Here is a 19,605-nt window from a genome sequence, read left to right as displayed (position 1 = left end):
CAGGAAGGCCCGTACAGGACCTGCAACATGCGGTCGCGCATTATCCTGCTGAAATGTAGGGTTTCGCAGGCATCGAATGAAGGGTAGAGTCACGGGTCGTAACACATCTGAAATGTAACGTACACTGTTCAAAGTGCCGTCAATGCGAACAAGAGGTGACCGAGCCGGTTTGCCATTCGTGCACCCAGGTTCGTCGTTGAGTACACCATCGCAGGCGCTCCTGTCAGTGATGAAGCGTCAAGGGTAACCGCAGTCACGGTCTCCGAGCTGATAGTCCGTGCTGCTGCAAACGTCGCCGAACTGTTCATGCAGATGGTTGTTGTCTTGCAAACGTCCCCATCTGTTGACTCAGGGATCGAGACGTGGCTGCACGATCCGTTACAGCCATGTGGATAATATGCCTGTCATCTCGACTGCTAGTGATACGAGGCCGTTGGGATCCAGCAAGGCGTTCCGTATTACCCTCCTGAACCCACCGATTCCATATTCTGCTAACAGTCATTGAATCTCGACCAATGCGAGCAGCAATGTCGCGATACGATAATCGCAATGGCGATAGGCTACAATGCGACCTTTATCAAAGTCGGAAACGTGATGGTACGCATTTCCCCTCCTTACACGAGGCGTCTCAACAACAACGTCTGATCAGGCAACGCCGGTCAACTGCTGTTTGTGTATGAGAAATCGGTTTGGAAACATTCCTCATGTCAGCATGTTGTAGGTGTCGCCACTGGTGCCAAACTTATGTGAGTGCTCTGAGAAGCTAATCATTTGCATATCACAGCATCTTCTTCGTATCGGTTAAATTTCGCGTCTGTAGCCCGTCATCTTCGTGGTGTAGCAGTTTTAATGGCCAGTAGTGTTTTTAAACCTAACCATCCTAAGGACATCACACATATCTATGCCCGAAGCAGGTGTCGAAATTGCGACCGTAGCGGTCGCTCGATACCAGATTGAAGCGCCTAGTCCTCCATATAGGTGAGGTGCTATATCGGACTGTAGATGTGCTTTTCAGTCTGCACACTTTCGACACATCCGAGAAACACATTGGGAGATGACCTGCGATGAAAGATATACAGACCGGTCAGTGTGGCCGGGCTGTTCTAGGCGCTTCAGTCTGGAACCGCGTGATCGTAGCGTTTGCAGGTTCGAATCCTGCCTCGGGCATGGATGTGTGTGATGTCCTTGGGATGGTTAGGTTTAAGTAGTTTTAAGTTCTAGGGGACTGATGACCATAGATGTTAAGTCCCATAGTGCTCAGAGCCATTTGAAACACATACAGGGTGTTTTACAATTCAAGTTGCACACATCTAGAGGGTGAAGAGACCGTAGGAACCCATGTGAGGAAACGTCGTCCAACAACGCTACAGAGCCTCAAAGTTGTAAGTGCCGGCTCTTGTAAGTGTATGTGTATGTTGAGTGATTACGTGATGATGGTACAAACTTTCGTGATTGATGGAGACGGATAAATGTGTCAGTTTCAGGGAAGGCTCCCTGGTTCAGAAAAAAAGAAACGAGTCGAAAGTTACAAGCGGGAATCGTTCTGAACCGCCTGACAATGGAATGTGTGTACCGGTACTGTTGCTGCTAAGGATGCAACTTCCAGAGGAGGTAGTATAGATCAATAGAAGAAAAAATGTCTGATAAATATTGGCTCTAAAATGCACACCCGAAGAGCTATAACCAATTGTTTATCTTCGCTAATGTGAAACACATCTCCCGCATTCAACAAGTGCTGATAGCTCTTCGGGTATGCATTCTAGAGTCTATGTTTACTGTTCATTTTTTGTTGTTTTGTTCGACGTAATGGCCTTTCTGGACTCTGAGAATCACACCTGCAGAAACTAGCACGGTTTTAGGAAACAGCTGTCACCCGAGACACAGCTGGGCCTCTATGTGCATGATGTACAACAGGCTCTAGATACCGGCTCCCAGGCTGATGCCATATTTCTCGACTTTCGAAGGGCGTTCGACTGAGTTGCGCATTGCCGCTTGCTACAAAAAGTGCGCGCTTACGGTGTATCCGATCACATATGCGGTTGGATAGAAAGTTTTCTGACAGACAGGGGGCAGTTTGTCGTTCTGAACGGGGTCACTTCAACAGAAACAAGAGTAACTTCAGGTGTGCCCCAGGGCAGTGTAAAAGGTTCTCTGCTTTTTACGATTTACGTGAACGATCTGGTTGATGGTATTGACAGCCGGCTGAGACTGTTTGCCGATGATGCTGTAGTCTACAGGAAAGTGGTATCACACGAAAGCTGTGAACAAATCAATGAGGATTTGCAGAAAATAAATGCGCGGTGTAATCACTGGCAGTTATCTGTCAATATTAGGAAGTGTGACCTACTGCGTATAACAAGGCGACAATCCCCATTAATGTACGAGTACAAAATAAATGCCCAGACTTTGGAAGCGGTAACATCCGTCAAGTACCTGGCTGTGACTATTCGAAATGATCTCAAATGGAATGATCAGATTACACAAGTAACTGACAAGGCAAACTCTAGATTGCGGTTTATTGGCAATGCAGTCCTTCAACAAAGGAAATTGCGTACAATACGTTTGTTCGTCTAGTCTTATTGTTGGTCTGTATGGGACCCTTACCTGTTGGGTCTGATTCAAGAGATTTAGAAGGTCCAAAGAGCGGCAAGATTTGTGACTGCTACATTTAGCCATCGCGAGAGCGTTACAAATCTCATAGAAAGTTTGAAGTGGGACACAATGGCAGATAGACAACGCGCTAAATGGAAGGGGCTGCTCACTAAATTCCGAAATCCGATCTTCACCGAGGATGGAGAGCATATATTACTACCACCAACTTTCAAATCGCTAAATGATCACCATTCAAAGATAAGGGAAATAAGAGCTCGTACTGAGGCGTTCACACAGTCGGTTTTCCATCGCGCAGTCGAACAGAGGAGGGGGAAATATGACTTTGGCGCGAATTGTGTACTCCGCTAGCGGAATGTATATGTAGATGTAGACACTGCCATCTCTGAAGTTGCCTGCCGTACAATCTTAGCAGCAGAACTACCGGTACGTCTATTCCACTGTCAGAGGTATCAGAACCGTTTTCGTTATAACTTTCACTTCGTTCGATTCCGGCATACTACCCTCACCTCAAATAGATGCATGTAATAGATGGATTTATCCATCATCTTTCAGAAATTGTAACATCGTCGCGAAATCACCACGTATGTGCAAACATGTGTAGCGTCATTGGATGACGTTTCTGGATGTGGTTCAGATGGCTCTGAGAACTATGAGACTTAACATCTGAGGTCATCAGTCCCCTAGAACTTAGAACTACTTAAACCTAACTAACCTAAGGGCACCACACACATCCGTGCCCAAGGCAGGATTCGAATCTGCGACCGTAGTGGTCGCGCGGTTCCAGACTGAAGCGCCTAGAACCGCTCGGCCACACGGGCCGGCCTCGGATGTGGGTCCCTACGTAAAATTTGATCTAGTAAGTCCCCTTTACAGCCTCCATAAGTGTTTAGCATGAATTGTGTGACACCCTGTATGTTCTCACCCGTGTCGCAGACTCCTGCTGACTTTGCACGTGCAGTGGCCTGTTGAGTTTTCCTACAAACATTGACTCCTTTTTTGTCTTTTTCTTTCAGGATAAGGAACACGCCAGTCTCGGAGCTCGCCACTATGAGAATGCTTCTTCACCGAGTTCTTGGAGGTTAGTCTGAGCTTAAACAACTTGTATTATGCATATCCAGGTATAACAAGCCAGGTAAGGATCCATTTGAAAATGGTAACCATATTGTTTTGCACTCAAAATTTATACTGTGTCTCACACACACTGATCTCTGCCACATTATACTCGTACACTCACGGAAATGGAGAGTGTTACACCACAGAGCACCGGTCTGAAAATTATCAAACTTGGTGGAGATATTGATTTTATGTTGTTGTTCCTATTTTTGTTGTCTTCAGCCCGAAGACTGATCTGATTAGGTTCTCCACACTAGACTACGCACGAATCATCATCTCTGAGTGACTACTGCAACATACATTCATTTCAACCTCCTTACTGTATTCATTTCTTTGTCTCCCACTACAGTTGTTACCTCCCCCTCCCCCCACCCCCCCACCCCAGCGCTTCCCTCCATCATCCAATTGACGGTTATTTGATGCCTAAGGGTGTCTCCTGTCAATTGACCCTCTCATTGTCCGCCCCTGATAGCTTAGTGGACAGCGAGACAGAATGCCATACCTGACGGCCCGGGTTCGATTCCCGGCTGGGTCGGAGATTTCCTCCGCTCAGGGACTGGGTGTTGTCTTGTCCTTATCATCACCATTTCATCCTCATCGACACGCAACTCGCCACAGTGGCGTCAACTCGAAAGACTTGCACCTGGCGAACGGTCTACCCGACGGGAGGTTCTACCCATACGGCATTTCCATTACCCTTTCATGTAGTTAAGGTCTGCCACATATTTCTTTTCGTCCGAATTCCACGCAGAACTAGCTCATTGATTACGTGATCTGCACGTATGACCTTCACCACTCTTCTGCATCTCCACAGTTTAAAAGTTTCTTTTCTCTTCTTGTCTGAATTGCTTATCATTCACGTTTCAGTTTGTACAAGGCTACACCGCAAACAAATATCTCCAGAAATGATTTAAATTAAATGTTATACTTTTGACCTCGTTGTCATTCTGAATTTTATATGCAGGGTGTACATAAATTCCGGGAACACTTTCAATTATTTATTGCACAAGAACCAAACATTGTACACATATCACGTTGTTGTTGTTGTTGTTGTTGTTGTGGTCTTCAGTACTGAGACTGGTTTGATGTAGCTCTCCATTCTACTCTATCCTGTGCAAGCTTCTTCATCTCCCAGTACTTACTGCAGCCTACATACTTCTGAATCCGTTTAGTGTATTCATCCCATGGTCGCCCTCTATGATTTTTACCCTCCGCGCTGCCCTCCAATACTAAATTGGTGATCCCTTGATGCCTCAGAACATGTCCTACCAACCGATCCCTTCTTCCAGTCAAGTTGTGCCACAAACTCCTCATCTCCCCAATTCTTTTCAGTACCTCCTCATTAGTTACGTGATCTACCCATTCAATGGCATTCATCTGTAGCACCACATTTCGAAAGCTTCTATTCTCTTCTTGCCCAAACCATTTATCGTCCACGTTTCACTTCCATACATGGGTACACTCCATACAAATACTTGCAGAAACGACTTACTGACACTTAAATCTATACTCGATGTTAACAAATTTCTCTTCTTCAGAAACACTTTCCTTGCCATTGCCAGTCTGCATTTTATATCATCTCTACTTATCTACTTCATTCAAATTGGACCCAGTGCAGAAGCTCACTGACGATGACAAAGGCAGGCGTTTCCAGTTTTATTCTCAGTTGCAACAATTGAATGAGGATTGGGATGGCATTGTTGATCGCATAATTTTTAGCGACAAAGCCACTTTTGACACTAATGGGAAAGGGAGCAGGCATAATTGTCGAATCTGGGATACAAAGCATCCATATGAATGTATTGAATTTGAGCGTGATTCCCCAAAGGTAAATGTTTTTTGTGCCCTGTCACGTCAAATACTGTACCAGCCATTCTTATTCCCCGAAAGCACTGTCACTGGATATTCCTGCTTGGACATGTTGCAGCAATGGCTGATGTCTCAAATGCAATCGGACTCTCCGTTCGTCTTTCAGCAGGATGGGGCTCCATCCCATTTTCATCTTGAAGTTCGTGGGTACCTGAACACGAAGCTGCCGCATCGATGTCTCGGTCGCTCTACAGAAGGGGACAGATGGTTCACGAAATGGCCTTCCCGATCACCAGATCTCACTCATTTTGACTTTTTTCTGTGGGGACACATAAAAGATCTGAAGCTTCTTGGCAGATTAAAACTGTGTGCCGGACCGAGACTCGAACTCGGGACCTTTGCCCTTCGCCGGCAAGTGCACTACCAACTGAGCTACCCAAACACGCCCCGACCTCACAGTTTTACTTCCGCCAGTACCTCGTCTCCTACCCTCCATCAGCGCACACTCAGCTGCAGAGTGAAAATCTCATTCTGGAAACATCGCCCAGGCTGTGGTTAAGCCATGTCTCTGCAGTTTCAGGAGTGCTAGTTCTGCAAGGTTCGCAGGAGAGCTTCTGTACAGTTTGGAAGGTAGGAGCTGAGATACTGGCAGAAGTAAAGCTGTGAGGACGGGGCGTGAAACATGCTTGGGTAGCTCAGATGGTAGAGCACTTGCCTGCGAAAGGCAAAGGTCCCGAGTTCGAGGCTCGGTTCGGCACACAGTTTTAATCTGCCAGGAAGTTTCACATCAGCGCACACTCCGCTGTAGAGTGAAAATTTCATTCTACATTAAAGATCTGGTGTATGTTCCACTTATACCACGTGATGTAGCAGAGCTCTGGGAGAGAATACGGGAAGCGACTGCCACAGTCGACGATGCCATACTGGGACAGGTATGGCAAGAATTCAATTACCGTGTTGACGTCTGCCAGGTCACTCATGGTACGCATATTGAATGTTTGTAAAAATAAATAAATAAATAAATCTGTGCTACGTTTAGTTCTTGTGCAATAAATAATTGGAAGTGTTCCTAGACTTTATGTACAGCCTGTACACTCTACTTTGGCACTTGTTAGTTATTTTCCTGCTCAAAAAGCAATTCTCAACTACTGGCTTTATTGTCTCAGTGTCCGCCCAGATAGCTCAGTGATCAGCGTGCCGGATTGCCGTCCTACGGGACCGGGTTCGATTTCCGGCTGGGTCGAAGATTTTCTCCGCTCAGGAGCAGGGTGTTGTGTTGTCTTCATCATCATTTCATTCCCCTCTGGCGCGCAGGTTGCTCAAATGTGGCGTCGAATGTAATAAGAGCTGCACCAAGGCGGCCGGACCTGCCCGGTAAGGGACCTCCCGGCCAATGACGCCAAACGATCAGTTCATTTCCATTGTCTCAGTTGCTGATGAGTCTTCCGAGCAGTATGGACGTGGTCGAAGATACAGCCGGCGTTGAAGACACTTTTCGGTTCCTGACGTCTCGTCCAGAGTTGCATCGGACGTCGGAGTTGCTTCCAGCGACGCTCAACCTGAGTCGGACGTCGGAGAGCGACATACTATGTGAAGTGGGCGTGGTAGACTTTATACATGATCCGCCGCATTCAGACATAAAAACCTGTAAAGGATCTACCGGTTCTGCAGAGCCACTCACCATATATCATTGAATTTCATGGCTTCTTGTTTTCTGTTAAAATAATCAATATGCTTCTATACGAGGTGCATTCAAGTTCTAAGGCCTCCGATTTTTTCTCTCCGGACTGGGAAGAGATAGAAACATGCGCATTGTTTTAAAATGTGGCCGCGTTCATTGTCTATACGTCCCAGAGATGGCAGCACCTTACGGCAGATCGAATTTTACTGCCAGCGGCGAGAATGAGAACTGTTTTAAATACTTAAAATGGCGACGTTTTCCTTACTTGAACAGCGTGCAATCATTCGTTTTCTGAATTTGCGTGGTGTGAAACCAATTGAAATTCATCGACAGTTGAAGGAGACATGTGGTGATGCAGTTACGGATGTGTCGAAAGTGCGTTCGTGGGTGCTACAGTTTAATGAAGGCAGAACATCGTGTGACAACAAACCGAAACAACCTCGGGCTCGCACAAGCCGGTCTGACGACATGTTTGACAAAGTGGAGAGAATTGTTTTGGGGGATCGCCAAATGACTGTTGAACAGATCGCCTCCAGAGTTGGCATTTCTGTGGGTTCTGTGCACACAATCCTGCACGATGACGTGAAAATGCGAAAAGTGTCATCCAGGTGGGTGCCACGAATGCTGACGGACAAACCACACGGCTGCCTGTGTGGCATGTTGCCGAGCAATGTTGACGCGCAACGACAGCACGAATGGGACTTTCTTTTCGTTGGTTGTGACAATGGATGAGATGTGGATGCCATTTTTCATCGCAGAAACAAAGCGCCAGTCAGCTCAATGGAAGCACACAGATTCACCGCCACCAAAAAAATTTCGGATAACCGCCAGTGCTGAAAAAATGATGGTGTCCACGTTCTGGGACAGCGAGGGCGTAATCCTTACCCATTGCGTTCAAAGGGCACTACGGTAACAGGTGCATCCTACGAAAATGTTTTGAAGGACAAATTCCTTCGTGCACTGCAACAAAAACGTCCGGGAAGGGCTGCGCGTGTGCTGTTTCACCGAGACAACGCACCCGCACATCGAGCTAACGTTAAGCAACAGTTTCTTCGTGATGACAACTTTGAAGTGATTCCTCGTGCTCCCTACTCACCTGACGTGGCTCCTAGTGACTATTGGCTTTTTCCAACAATGAAAGACACTCTCCGTGGCCGCACATTCACCAGCCGTGCTGCTGTTGCCTCAGCGATTTTCCAGTGGTCAAAACAGACTCCTAAAGAAGCCTTCGCCCTCGCCATGGAATCATGGCGTCAGCGTTATGAAAAATGTGTACGTCTGCAGGGCGATTACGTCGAGAAGTAACGCCAGTTTCATCGATTTCGGGTGAGTAGTTAATTAGAAAAAAAATCGGAGGTCTTAGAACTTGAATGTACCTCGTATTTCGATGGTTTCTAGTGGATAATAGTATGTCATAGTAGATAAAATTTTGATTCCGTAAAGCTCACTTCACGGTTTCCTGACTGAAGACCGTGCTCTGTTACAGATGATTTTTCTGTTTTACCTAGTCGGCAACGAGTTTTGTTCTTTCGGTCTTTTATTCAAGATTCTCTTGGTAGTTCCAGTGTAGAACTTTCCACAAGTACACGGAATCTTATATACTCTACCGAGCGAGGTGGCGCAGTGGTTAGCTCACTGGAGGACGACGGTTCAATCCCGCTATTTGATGCAGGAGCTTAATATTTTTACTGTATCTTACATGATGCTAATAGAGTCAACTGTACTAAAATCTACTTTATCCATTTTATAGTTTTTAAGAATTTTTTAAATTTATTAACAAAAAAATTAATTTTTTTTTTTTTGCAGATAATATTTTCTTGTGAACTTCCTAATGAGGGAATATTGATGAATGCAGTACCAGAGGTGGCTTTTTATGTTATGCAGAGTCTCTGAAAATTTCATTCATTTATCTATGATAGTTTCTGATATAATGGGGCATATATACTGAAAATTTTAGTTGGCGGGAAATTGACTTAAAAGAAAAAAACTTTTGAAATTTCTTACTTACAGTTAATTAAAACAGCCTTGCTGCATATGATGGCCCTTCTTTGGCCTCTATCAGGTCTTCCAGCTTCTTTTTCACCTTCCTGGATGTTTTTCTAGCTTTCTTCGCCACATTACATGCAGACCTGTCTGCATCGGCTATCCTCATTTTATCGCAATGTTGCAGCCCAGTGATCATATTTTCACCAGGATTATTTCCCAGCTTTTCATTACCCAACAATTTCCAATATTACGACAACTGAATGTAATAACAGCATCACGAACTCCTAGTATGCATGCCTACAAATACTGTTTTAGGAAGGCGGTTCCAAATTATGCTGATGAAACATTCATTTGGGTTCTGTCTGCCCATGCAGACATTTCCTTAGTAGGTCAGAATGAGCCAAGTCTCTGAAAATAGGTTTAATTGCTGTAATAACAGCAGCAGGAAGAGAACGCTGGTGAGATTCTCCAGTTGCCTGAGCCCTATTGTATTTTCTCCTGGTGGACACAATCTATGACATGGCTTGTCATCAGTAGAGGATTTATGAAAGAATATGGCCCAAACATCTCTCTTCATTGCCTCTAGATTTTCTTTATTTCTCGTAATTCGGCGGGGTCCCGGATTTTCTCTGCCTCGTGATGATTGGGTGTTGTGTGTAGTCCTTAGGTTAGTTAGGTTTAAGTAGTTCTGAGTTCTAGGGGACTGATGACCATAGATGTTAAGTCCCATAGTGCTCAGCGCCATATTTCTCCTAATTGCCTGTCCATAGTATACCTGCAAGTTTTCTATAAGAACTACTTGCAATCACACTTGAACAAAATTAACTGCGTGTTTGAAAGCAGAAACAAAAGAATACCGACCGTTGCATTCCAGGGATAGTCAAGACACTCGGGAGAAAATAAATCCCCAACGTGTAAAGTAGGGGATATAAAGATCTAAAATATATGCAGAAAAGTGGGTTTACAAAAAAGTGGGCGTGACACACAAACACACGTGGTAGGAAAATGCTCGTTAATTTTTTTTCACAAAATTCCTTTTCAGAGTACTTAAATAAACCCTTGATCCATCGAAACATGATGAAAACGGAAAATCGATTTTTTTCGACCTGAACCACGGTGTGGTCCCCTCAATCTGCATCATGTAGATACTTCCAGGAAGTCGATCATACTGCCGGGGACCGCCTCTTGATAGCGGTTTAAGCAGTTCATAAATATGTCTTCCGCCATTTCGAGTTCTCATCGGCATATAGACTGGACAAAAGAACGTGGTAATAATGTAAGGGTAACGGAGGGCGCGTCGGACCCAGCCACGTTTGCCAAATAAGCGTAAGCGGAGCGTGCGCTGATTCGGAAGTACTGCCATGATTACATCGCAGCGACCAGCGTGCGAAAGTTTGCCAGCTAAGCTGATCGGGTGAGATGCGGGTGTATCCGGCAGAGAGGTTTTGGCCGACTGAGCTGCTGTTGTTATTTCTGTGCCAATGTCAGCTGTGTAGCTGGTTTAGAGGCAGGACCATTTTCTGCAGAGAATGTGATTTGAGAAATAGAAAACAGCGTTGTTTAAGGGGGGTAGGACGTCAAACGGGCTGACTTGGAGCAGGAGAGGCACCACAGGATATTTTCATTTCCACTGTCTATACTTTTACAAATAAATTCACCAAACTTTGTCAGCATCTCCAGGAAGGATACAGGATTCACACCTATTGCGGTGGAAGTTCGAAAACGCAACAAAATAAATTTTTTTTGCGTGCGAAATTTCATAATTTTTTCAGTCACTAGTGGCAGCATTTGTTGCTATAGGTACACTTTTCTTCATAAGTTAGAGAGATTCTTCGATGAATTTTGCACAGCATGCATACCATACTCACAGGTGTATGAAACTATAGAATTTATTTAATTTATGAAAAAACGAATGAACTATTATATTTTAAACTTCATGCTAGAAAAACACAAATTTTTTGCTTAATTACCTCAATTTTTACCACAGTTTTTAATAGATTTGGAAAATTCTAGAGTTTCATACACCTTACTTATGAAGAAAAGTGTACCTACAGCAACAAATGCTGCCATTTGCAAGTGAAAAAAATGAAGAAATTTCACATGTAACAAAAAATTATTTCGTATGTTTTCGAACTTCCACTGCTAAGAGTGTGAATACTGACTCCTCCCTGGTGATGCTGACAAAGTTTTATGAATTTATTTGTAAAAGTCTAGACAGTGGAAATTAAAATCTCCTGTGGTGCCTCTCCTGCTCCAAGTCTGCCCGTTTGACGTCCTAACCCCCCCCCCCCCCCCCCCGCCCCCCTAAAGCACAATTTATTACTTCTCTTTCACCGTTCCCGTAGTTTACACTTGCTGGTGTCTGTCTTTGTTTATGCTGTACACACACTAGCAAAACTTAAAACATGTGACCTTTCGATTTCATGATTAATAGCATTGCTCCTTACAAAATGGTTCAAATGGCTCTGAGCACTATGGGACTTAACATCTGTTGTCATCAGTCCCCTAGAACTTAGAACTACTTAAACCTAACTAGCCTAAGGACATCACACACATCCATGCCCGAGGCAGGATTCGAACCTGCGACGGCAGCAGCAGCGCGGTTCAGGACTGAAGCGCCTAGAGCCACTCGGCCACAACAGCGGGCGCTCCTTACACTGTGACATGTTGGCTATCTCAGTACAATGCCGGTTACTGCAGTATAGCTTATTTCCTTAACAACTTCATGGCAGTACGATACATTCAATTTAATGACTTAATATCCAGCAAAAATAACAGAAACCTCGTGTGCAACATAACTAGTCATCAATAGGAATTTAAATAAAAACTTTTGTAATATCTCCTTTAGGAATTGTCAGTTTCCTGAACGAATAAAGAACGCAACAGTGAAACTGCTTTAAAAAAAAAAGATATATCCAATTGTAGACCTATATGTGTGCCATCAGCGTTCGCTGAAGTTATCGAACTAAAACTGCCCTACTCTCTTTTGTCTCTCAGGCACTGGACAGATCAAACAAAAAGCTCCGAACACTAAGCGTCTCCTATCATTTAGCTAACACGCTCTGCTGTGCAGAAGTTGGACCATTATGTGATAACAGTAACAGCTGGTTCCTCTAATATATTTTAAGAACAGACAGTGAAGATCATTCTTCAGAGTAATGAGAGCGGCTATGAAGTGCAGACTGATGGGTACACGGGTAATTGAGTAGTGCCTCAGGAGTCAGTGCTAAGGTCCATCACCGTTCCCTTTGGATCCCTACGTAACTCGGTGCTCTCCAATACACACGATCGAACAGCGGAGGAGTGGTACTCAAGCGTCAACTGTAGGTTACAATATCTCCGGATGTAATTAACATTTTACAATGCAACAAACGGCACTGATTACGTATTTGTTTATATGTTCAGATGTGCTAACAAAACTAACGGGGTTCCATTAAAAAAACGTAGGTTTGTGTTAAAAAACATACTTCCGTGCATTTTTTTTATGGTCTGTATTCGCCAATTACACTAGCCCCTCTTCTCACGTTCGGTCTGTGGAATCGATTCGTCAGTATTTGATGTGGTTTACGAAATATATACAGTGGTAACGTTAGGTGACTCACCCTGTACATACCTTCTAACGCTTCAGATGACCAATGTAATTGAGAGCCAGATGGCCTCCAAAATAACGAGTCAACCTCTGTGAAGTGCCAACGGCCACTTTGGGCGTGGAGGATAGGGTAGAGGTAAGAATCCCCAACCCCCAGCCTCGTGGAATGGGAAACTATCCCTGAAGGCGGATGAACCACCAAGACCGAGGCCATGGAAGTGCAGAAAGCATCCCATCTAATAATGTATGTATCCGTACTGATCCAGAGTTTTGGAGCCTGAGGCCAGGTAGGAGAAGAGATGAGGCTTCTCAGTCGTCGGAGAAGAAGCAGGAAGACCACAAAGAGATGGAAAATATGGATATAAAATTGGCACGTGGAATGTGTGAAAGCCATTAAATCTTCGAAAACTGGAGGAAGTAAAGAGGCTATCACAAAGTGTCTACCGGATATTCTACGACTGTGCGAGACAAAATCAGCCGGAAATGGTGACCTTGGTTCAGAGATGTCAGAATAATTCATAGTCGAAACCAACAGTCTGGGAAGAACTGGGTATCTGTTGCATTAAGGACGAGACGGATGCATAATATAATTAACGCCTACCATGTGAACAATAGAATGTTAATAATAAAGTTAAACGGTAGCCCAGCTGACATAACAATAATTCAAGTATGTTTACCAACGAAAAATAGCAACGATGAAGAAGCAAAAAAAAAAAAGTTATGCCTGTTGAAAAGTTAATGGAAGTGATAAAAATGAAAGACAATATTATTCTCTTGGGAGATTTTAATGTGTCAGTAGGCATACAAGAGAACCGCAGATGTGCTGGTAAGTTGGGATTGAGAAGAATTAACAAAAGAGGTGATAAATTATAATTTTGTGAACATGAGATGGTAATAACAGACACATTTTATGAAGCTCCAAAGAGAAAATATTACGTGTGGAAAGCACCTGGTGATGGGGGCTGGTATATTATTGGTTATATAGTAGTAAAGCAGGGGTATGGGAACCAACTGTAATTTAGTTACCCAGGTGCTTAGATACAAGATGATCCAGACTTAACAGTTAATATGATAGGAACTCTCACTTGAAGAAAAATATGTATATGCCCTATTCTGAATAGTTGCTGAGATACAACACATCTAATATACAGTTGTTTTTGTTGTAGTGGCGTGACTGTATGTGTCTTACCATAACCTCTTGATTGGTTGTGGTGGTACAGTGAACTAGAACGTAAACCATTAAATTTTTGAGTATGAGGTTGGATGAAGTCCGACATGTACAAACAAAAGATGAATATGTGAGATGAACTGCTTATTCACATCATGGGATCTTGAGCAGGGAACGTCCAGAGCCACCTCGAGAAGCAACTTGTGTTCTCCCAAGAGTGCACAAATGCACTGAAATTGGTGGTAAGATATTCCAACATTTGTCGTGAACTCTACAACAGGCTTAATGTGATTGTGTGATAATGTTTGCAGTGTGAAAAATACATATTTTTCAATGAATAATTTATAAAACGCATGTTGCGATGCTTACTAACAGTTCCACATATGTGCATGTGCAAACCTGGCAATGCATTGAATAATACAGAAAATAAATAATAATATGCATTAAATGCATTCTGTCTCAGAAATAACTGTGACTAGACCATATACCCATATTAGGTTTTTGCTACAAGTGTTCGTTGGTGTCATATCACCGAGTATTGACACCCTGTAGATAGATAGTGACCAAACACTTGTAGCAAAGTGCAGTATTTGTTGTAAGAACAGCACGTGAAATATCCAAATAAAAGGTTATTATATAAATTGAAGGCCGCAAAGGTTGTGCAAGAATTGAAGTGTGCAATAATTGAATCAGAAAGGGAAGAAAGCTGTTAGAATGTTATCAAGTCAGATGTAACATGCCGCTATAGACATATTAGGAAAAAGGAAGTTACAACCTAGGAAGTCTTGAATGACCCCCAAAAATTAGAACTTATTAACAAAAAGTCCTCATCAATCTAAAGGAATTAAAAGAAGAAGATACCAACAATGTGCTATTTAGAAATAGAAAAGTGGCTCGTTGTAAAGAAATAAAAGATGATTTTAAATATGGAAAACAGAATGAAATTTACTCCAAGATTAAATGCAGGCAGAGAACCAAGATTAACAGTGAGAGATAAAAATGCAAAACCGCTATTTGACAATGAAAATGTAAGTGACAGATGGAAAGAGTGTACTGAAGACCTCCACAATGCTGCTAAAATTCGAAGTTTAGATAAGTATTCTGAAGATGAAAAACTAATTAGTGAAAACAATAAGATACCACCAAGAACAAAAGAGGAGTTCTTCCCTGCACTGAATAGGTCAAAATAAATTGAAGCACTGGGTATAGATGATGCCCTTGGAGAGCTCCTACAGAACAGTAATAACAACATCAAAAGTAAATTGTTTATTGTGACATGCAGATCTTATGAAGAGGGCATGATACAACTTGACTTCTTAAAAAGGGAGTATTGCATTATACAATAGGCCAAATACAAGGAATTGTACTATCCCTTCTGTCAAATGCATTTACAACAGTAGTCAGTAGTTAAAGAGAGGATTAACAAGAAAATAGATTGGAACCTAGCCAATGAAAAGTTTGAATTTAGAACAGGGAAAGGAATGAGAGAACCAATATCGTCACTACATCAAATTTTCGAAAGTAAATTAGAGAGAAACACAAAAACATATATTCCATTTGTTTTCCCAGGAAAGCATTTGATATGGTTGATTGGAAGTTATTATTTAAAGTAGAAGGTGACTGGAAAGTGAAGCGTTTAATTTTGAGTATGTACAAAAGTCAAAGTACTGAACTGGATAATAATGATAACAAAAAGAAGCAAAAATCAGAAGAGGCATAACACAGGGGTGCTTTTTATCGCCTTACTTATTTAATATGTTCATCAAAGATTCATTAAAAACACTGAAAGACAAGGCACCTTAAATCAAAGTTAATGATATTGATGATGACATTGCAATAGTGGCAAACTCAGGAAAATAACGAAATAAAATGCTTAAGGTTCCAAATCAAGAAACGAGCAAACTAAAACATAAAACTAATATCAAGAAGAGGAATGTCTTGGTTATAGACAAGAAAAGTGGTAGAAGTAAAACTGACATAAAAATAGGCAGTCAGCAGCTAGAGAAATTAACCCAATTGATCCATCTTGGTACAATTGTAGAGAATGTGAGTGTCTTAAGGAAGTGTGGAGAAGAATAGCACTGATGAGAAGAAGCTTCTATTGAGAAAAAAACATCGGTTTCCATTTTAAGAAAATATATGTAAATACCTTAGTGTTGAGTGTCCTGATATGGGGATATTAAATGAGGATGTCAGCAAAGCAGGAGAAATGTCCCCTCAGAGCTGTGGATGGGAGGTTCTAACCCACAATTCAAGTAAAACTGAAACTGGCTTTTTGTTACACAAAATGGGCCTATGATTGGCGAGTCTGAACAGTCCAAATTCCTCAGTCTTGAGATAGATCAGTGGAAGTCAACCTGCTGCCCTCCAGTGGGCAAACCAGCTTACACAGTGAGCAGCAGATGGTAGGGGTTTTAAAAATTATTTCATTATATTTTCAAAAAAAATTTGATATAAAGTAATTTGTAAGTAATTATTACTACATGCTTTAACTTGTCGTATCTCTGCTTTTTAAAATATTATATGTTAAAGCTACATCCCTATTTTCTAATTCACCATTACTGTAGAAATGGTGGGTGGTTACAAAATTTTACTACTAATGCAGCTACAAAAGTAAAAATATTGAGTACCCCTGAGACAGATGGTAAGCTGCCTTGGGAAGCCCATGTTCAGGAGCTTCTACGATAACTGAATGGGACTGCGCGGCTGATCCCGGCAGAGGTTCGAGTCCTCCCTCAGGCATGGATGTGTGTGTTTGCCCTTAGGATAATTTAGGTTAAGTACAATTTGTACAGAAACCAGATGGCAGTTATAAGAGTTGAGCAACATGAAAGGGAAGCAGTGGTTGGGAAGGGGGTGAGACAGGATTGTAGTCTCTCCCTGATGTTACTCAATTGAGCAAGCAGTAAAGGAAGCAAAAGAAAAATTTGGAGTAGGTATTAAAATCCATGGAGAAGAAATAAAAACTTTGAGGTTCGCCGATGACATTGTAATTCTGTCAGAGACAGCAAAGGACTTGGAAGAGCAGTTGAACGGAATGGATAGTGTCATGAAAGTAGGATATAAGATGAACATCAACAAAAGCAAAACGTGCCTAATGGAATGTAGTCGAATTAAGTCAGGTGATGCTGAGGGAATTAGATTAGGAAATGAGACAATTAAAGTAGTAGAGGAGTTTTGCAATTTGGGGAGAAAAATAACTGATGATGGTCGAATTAGAGAGGATATAAAATGTAGACTGGCAATGGCAAGGAAAGCGTTTCTGAAGAAGAGAAATTTGTTAAGATCGAGTATAGATTTAAGTGTCAGGAAGTCATTTCTGAAAGTATTTGTATGGAGTGTACCCATGTATGGAAGTGAAACCTGGACGGTAAATTGTTTGGACAATAAGAGAATAGAAGCTTTCGAAATGTGGTGCTACATAAGAATGCTGAAGATTAGATGGGTAGATCACATAACTAATGAGGAAGTATTGAATAGGATTGGGGAGAAGAGAAGTTTGTGGCACAACTTGACTAGAAGAAGGGATCGGTTGGTAGGACATGTTCTGAGGCATCAAGGGATCACCAATTTAGTATTGGAGGGCAGCGTGGAGGGTAAAAATCATAGAGGAGACCAAGAGATGAGTATACTAAGCAGATTCAGAAGGATGTAGGTTGCAGTAGGTACTGGGAGATGAAGAAGCTTGCACAGGATAGAGTAGCATGGAGAGCTGCATCAAACCAGTCTCAGGACTGAAGACAACAACAATAACAACAACAAGTAGTGTGTAAGCTTAGGGACTGATGACCTTAGCAGTTAAGTCCCATAAGATTTCACCAACATTTGGACAATTTTTAGAGAAGTGAATGCTACTACATTTTCCTTTAGAACAGTATATGCAATAAGTGATATTCCAATATGACAGTTTGCCTATTTTGCTTATGACATACGTTATTATATTATGGGACAACTTGTACCATTTGCAAATGGTACTTTTAGCTCAAAGCGAGCATTTTGAGCAAACCTCCTGTTGAGCTCTGTTCAGGATTGTGGGAATTCTGAACTTCGTTTCTCAATATTTATTTTCTTTAATATCAATTGTTTCTCAATATTTATTTTCTTTAATATCAATTCTTTTTAATAATCCAATCTACATTTGGATTGCACCTTTTTGACTCTCATGCTTAACGGCGTGCAGTATCTGCATCCACTTTCGATAGGCTACCTCAAGAATTAAAACAATTCTGTACTACTTACACTTTCATGTTCAACATTAAAGGGTTGGCTCATGGATTATTGCTCATACTCTGCTGGGGAGTTGCTCAAAAGTGTGGCAGGTCGCGGCACAGGTTCGAGTCCTCCCTTGGGCATGGGTGTGTGTGTTTGTCCTTAGGATAATTTAGGTCAAGTAGTGTGCAAGATTAGGGACTGATGACCTTAGCAGTTAAGTCCCATAGGATGTCACACACATTTCAACATTTTTAGTTGCTCAAATAAAATTAAGCCAATCACTGTGTCACAGTGTTGATTATGCTAGTGTATACGCATCAGCTTGTCGCCTGCATAAGATTCGTTTGAACTTCATTTTATCTATTATTAACTTTTATAATGGTAATTTGACGTGCTTACTCGTTCCATGACCATGGAGATTTGCTCCTCAGGCTGGTTCTGCAGCATTAGGTATGTAAAATGAAATAAAAAAGTTTTTAAAGTCTTGACAACCCTACTGAAACTATTGTCTAGAGCCGATCTAATTAGTAAGTGTAGTCTTTAGCATGACTGGTTATCAGCTGATGCAAATAATTTTAAATACGTTGGGGAGGGTCGAAAAGTTTCTAGCCTAACAAGTAAAGAATGACAGAAATTTCACAATACCAATTGATTTTTCAACATAATACCCGTGTACACTAATACACTTATGGGTACGGTCAGGTATCTTCTGCAAACCATTCAAACGAAAGGTCTACGATTTCAAGTCCAACCGAGCGTTCACAGCATCAATCACTGCACCGTCATTGTCAAATCTTCGTCCTTCGAGATATTTTTTTAGGTTTGGGAAAAGAAAAATGTGTGGTGGAGCGAAATCTGGAGAATATGGCGGATGACGTAATAATTCGAATCAACAGTCACGTTGTTTCCAGTGTTTCGAGGGCTTTGTGCGCCGGTGCGTTGTCCTAATGAAAAAGAACTTCAAAAATGGTTCCACTGGCTCTGAGCACTATGGGACTTAACATATGTGGTCATCAGTCCCCTAGAACTTAGAACTACTTAAACCTAACTAACCTACGGACATCACACAACACCCAGTCATCACAAGGCAGAGAAAATCCCTGACTCCGCCGGGAATCGAACCCGGGCACGGGAAGTGAGAACGCTACCGCACGACCACGACCTGCAGACATGCAACCTAGCGAGGTGGCGCAGTGGTTAGCACACTGGACTCGCATTCGGGAGGAGGACGGTTCAATCCCGCCTCCGGCCAACCTGATTTAGGTTTTCCCTTATTTCCCTAAATCGCTTCAGGCAAATGCCGGGATGGTTCCTTTGAAAGGGCACGGCTGATTTCCTTCCCCATCCTTCCCTCCCCCGAGCTTCCGCTCCGTCTCTATTGACCTCGTTGTCGACGGGACGTTACACACTAATCTCCTCCTCCATGCAAAAGAA

At 42.5% G+C, this 19,605-nt stretch overlaps 1 protein-coding gene across 2 annotated transcripts in view; it reads left to right on the top strand.

Annotated features, from left to right (window-relative positions):
- LOC126295348 (zinc finger protein ZFP2-like) overlaps positions 1 to 19,605 on the top strand; it is a 233,021-nt gene that overhangs the window by 195,793 nt on the left and 17,623 nt on the right. For both annotated transcript variants that reach the window (XM_049987816.1, XM_049987817.1), the window contains one exon: positions 3,627 to 3,691. In XM_049987816.1, coding sequence (XP_049843773.1) covers positions 3,627 to 3,691 — 65 coding nt within the window. The remainder of the gene's footprint in view (positions 1 to 3,626; positions 3,692 to 19,605) is intronic.

The sequence above is a fragment of the Schistocerca gregaria genome, chromosome 11, assembly GCF_023897955.1.
Source record: "Schistocerca gregaria isolate iqSchGreg1 chromosome 11, iqSchGreg1.2, whole genome shotgun sequence".
Taxonomy (NCBI): Eukaryota; Metazoa; Arthropoda; class Insecta; order Orthoptera; family Acrididae; genus Schistocerca; species Schistocerca gregaria.
Note: the sequence above shows the minus strand (reverse complement) of the source record. Positions and strands in the feature narration are given on the sequence as shown.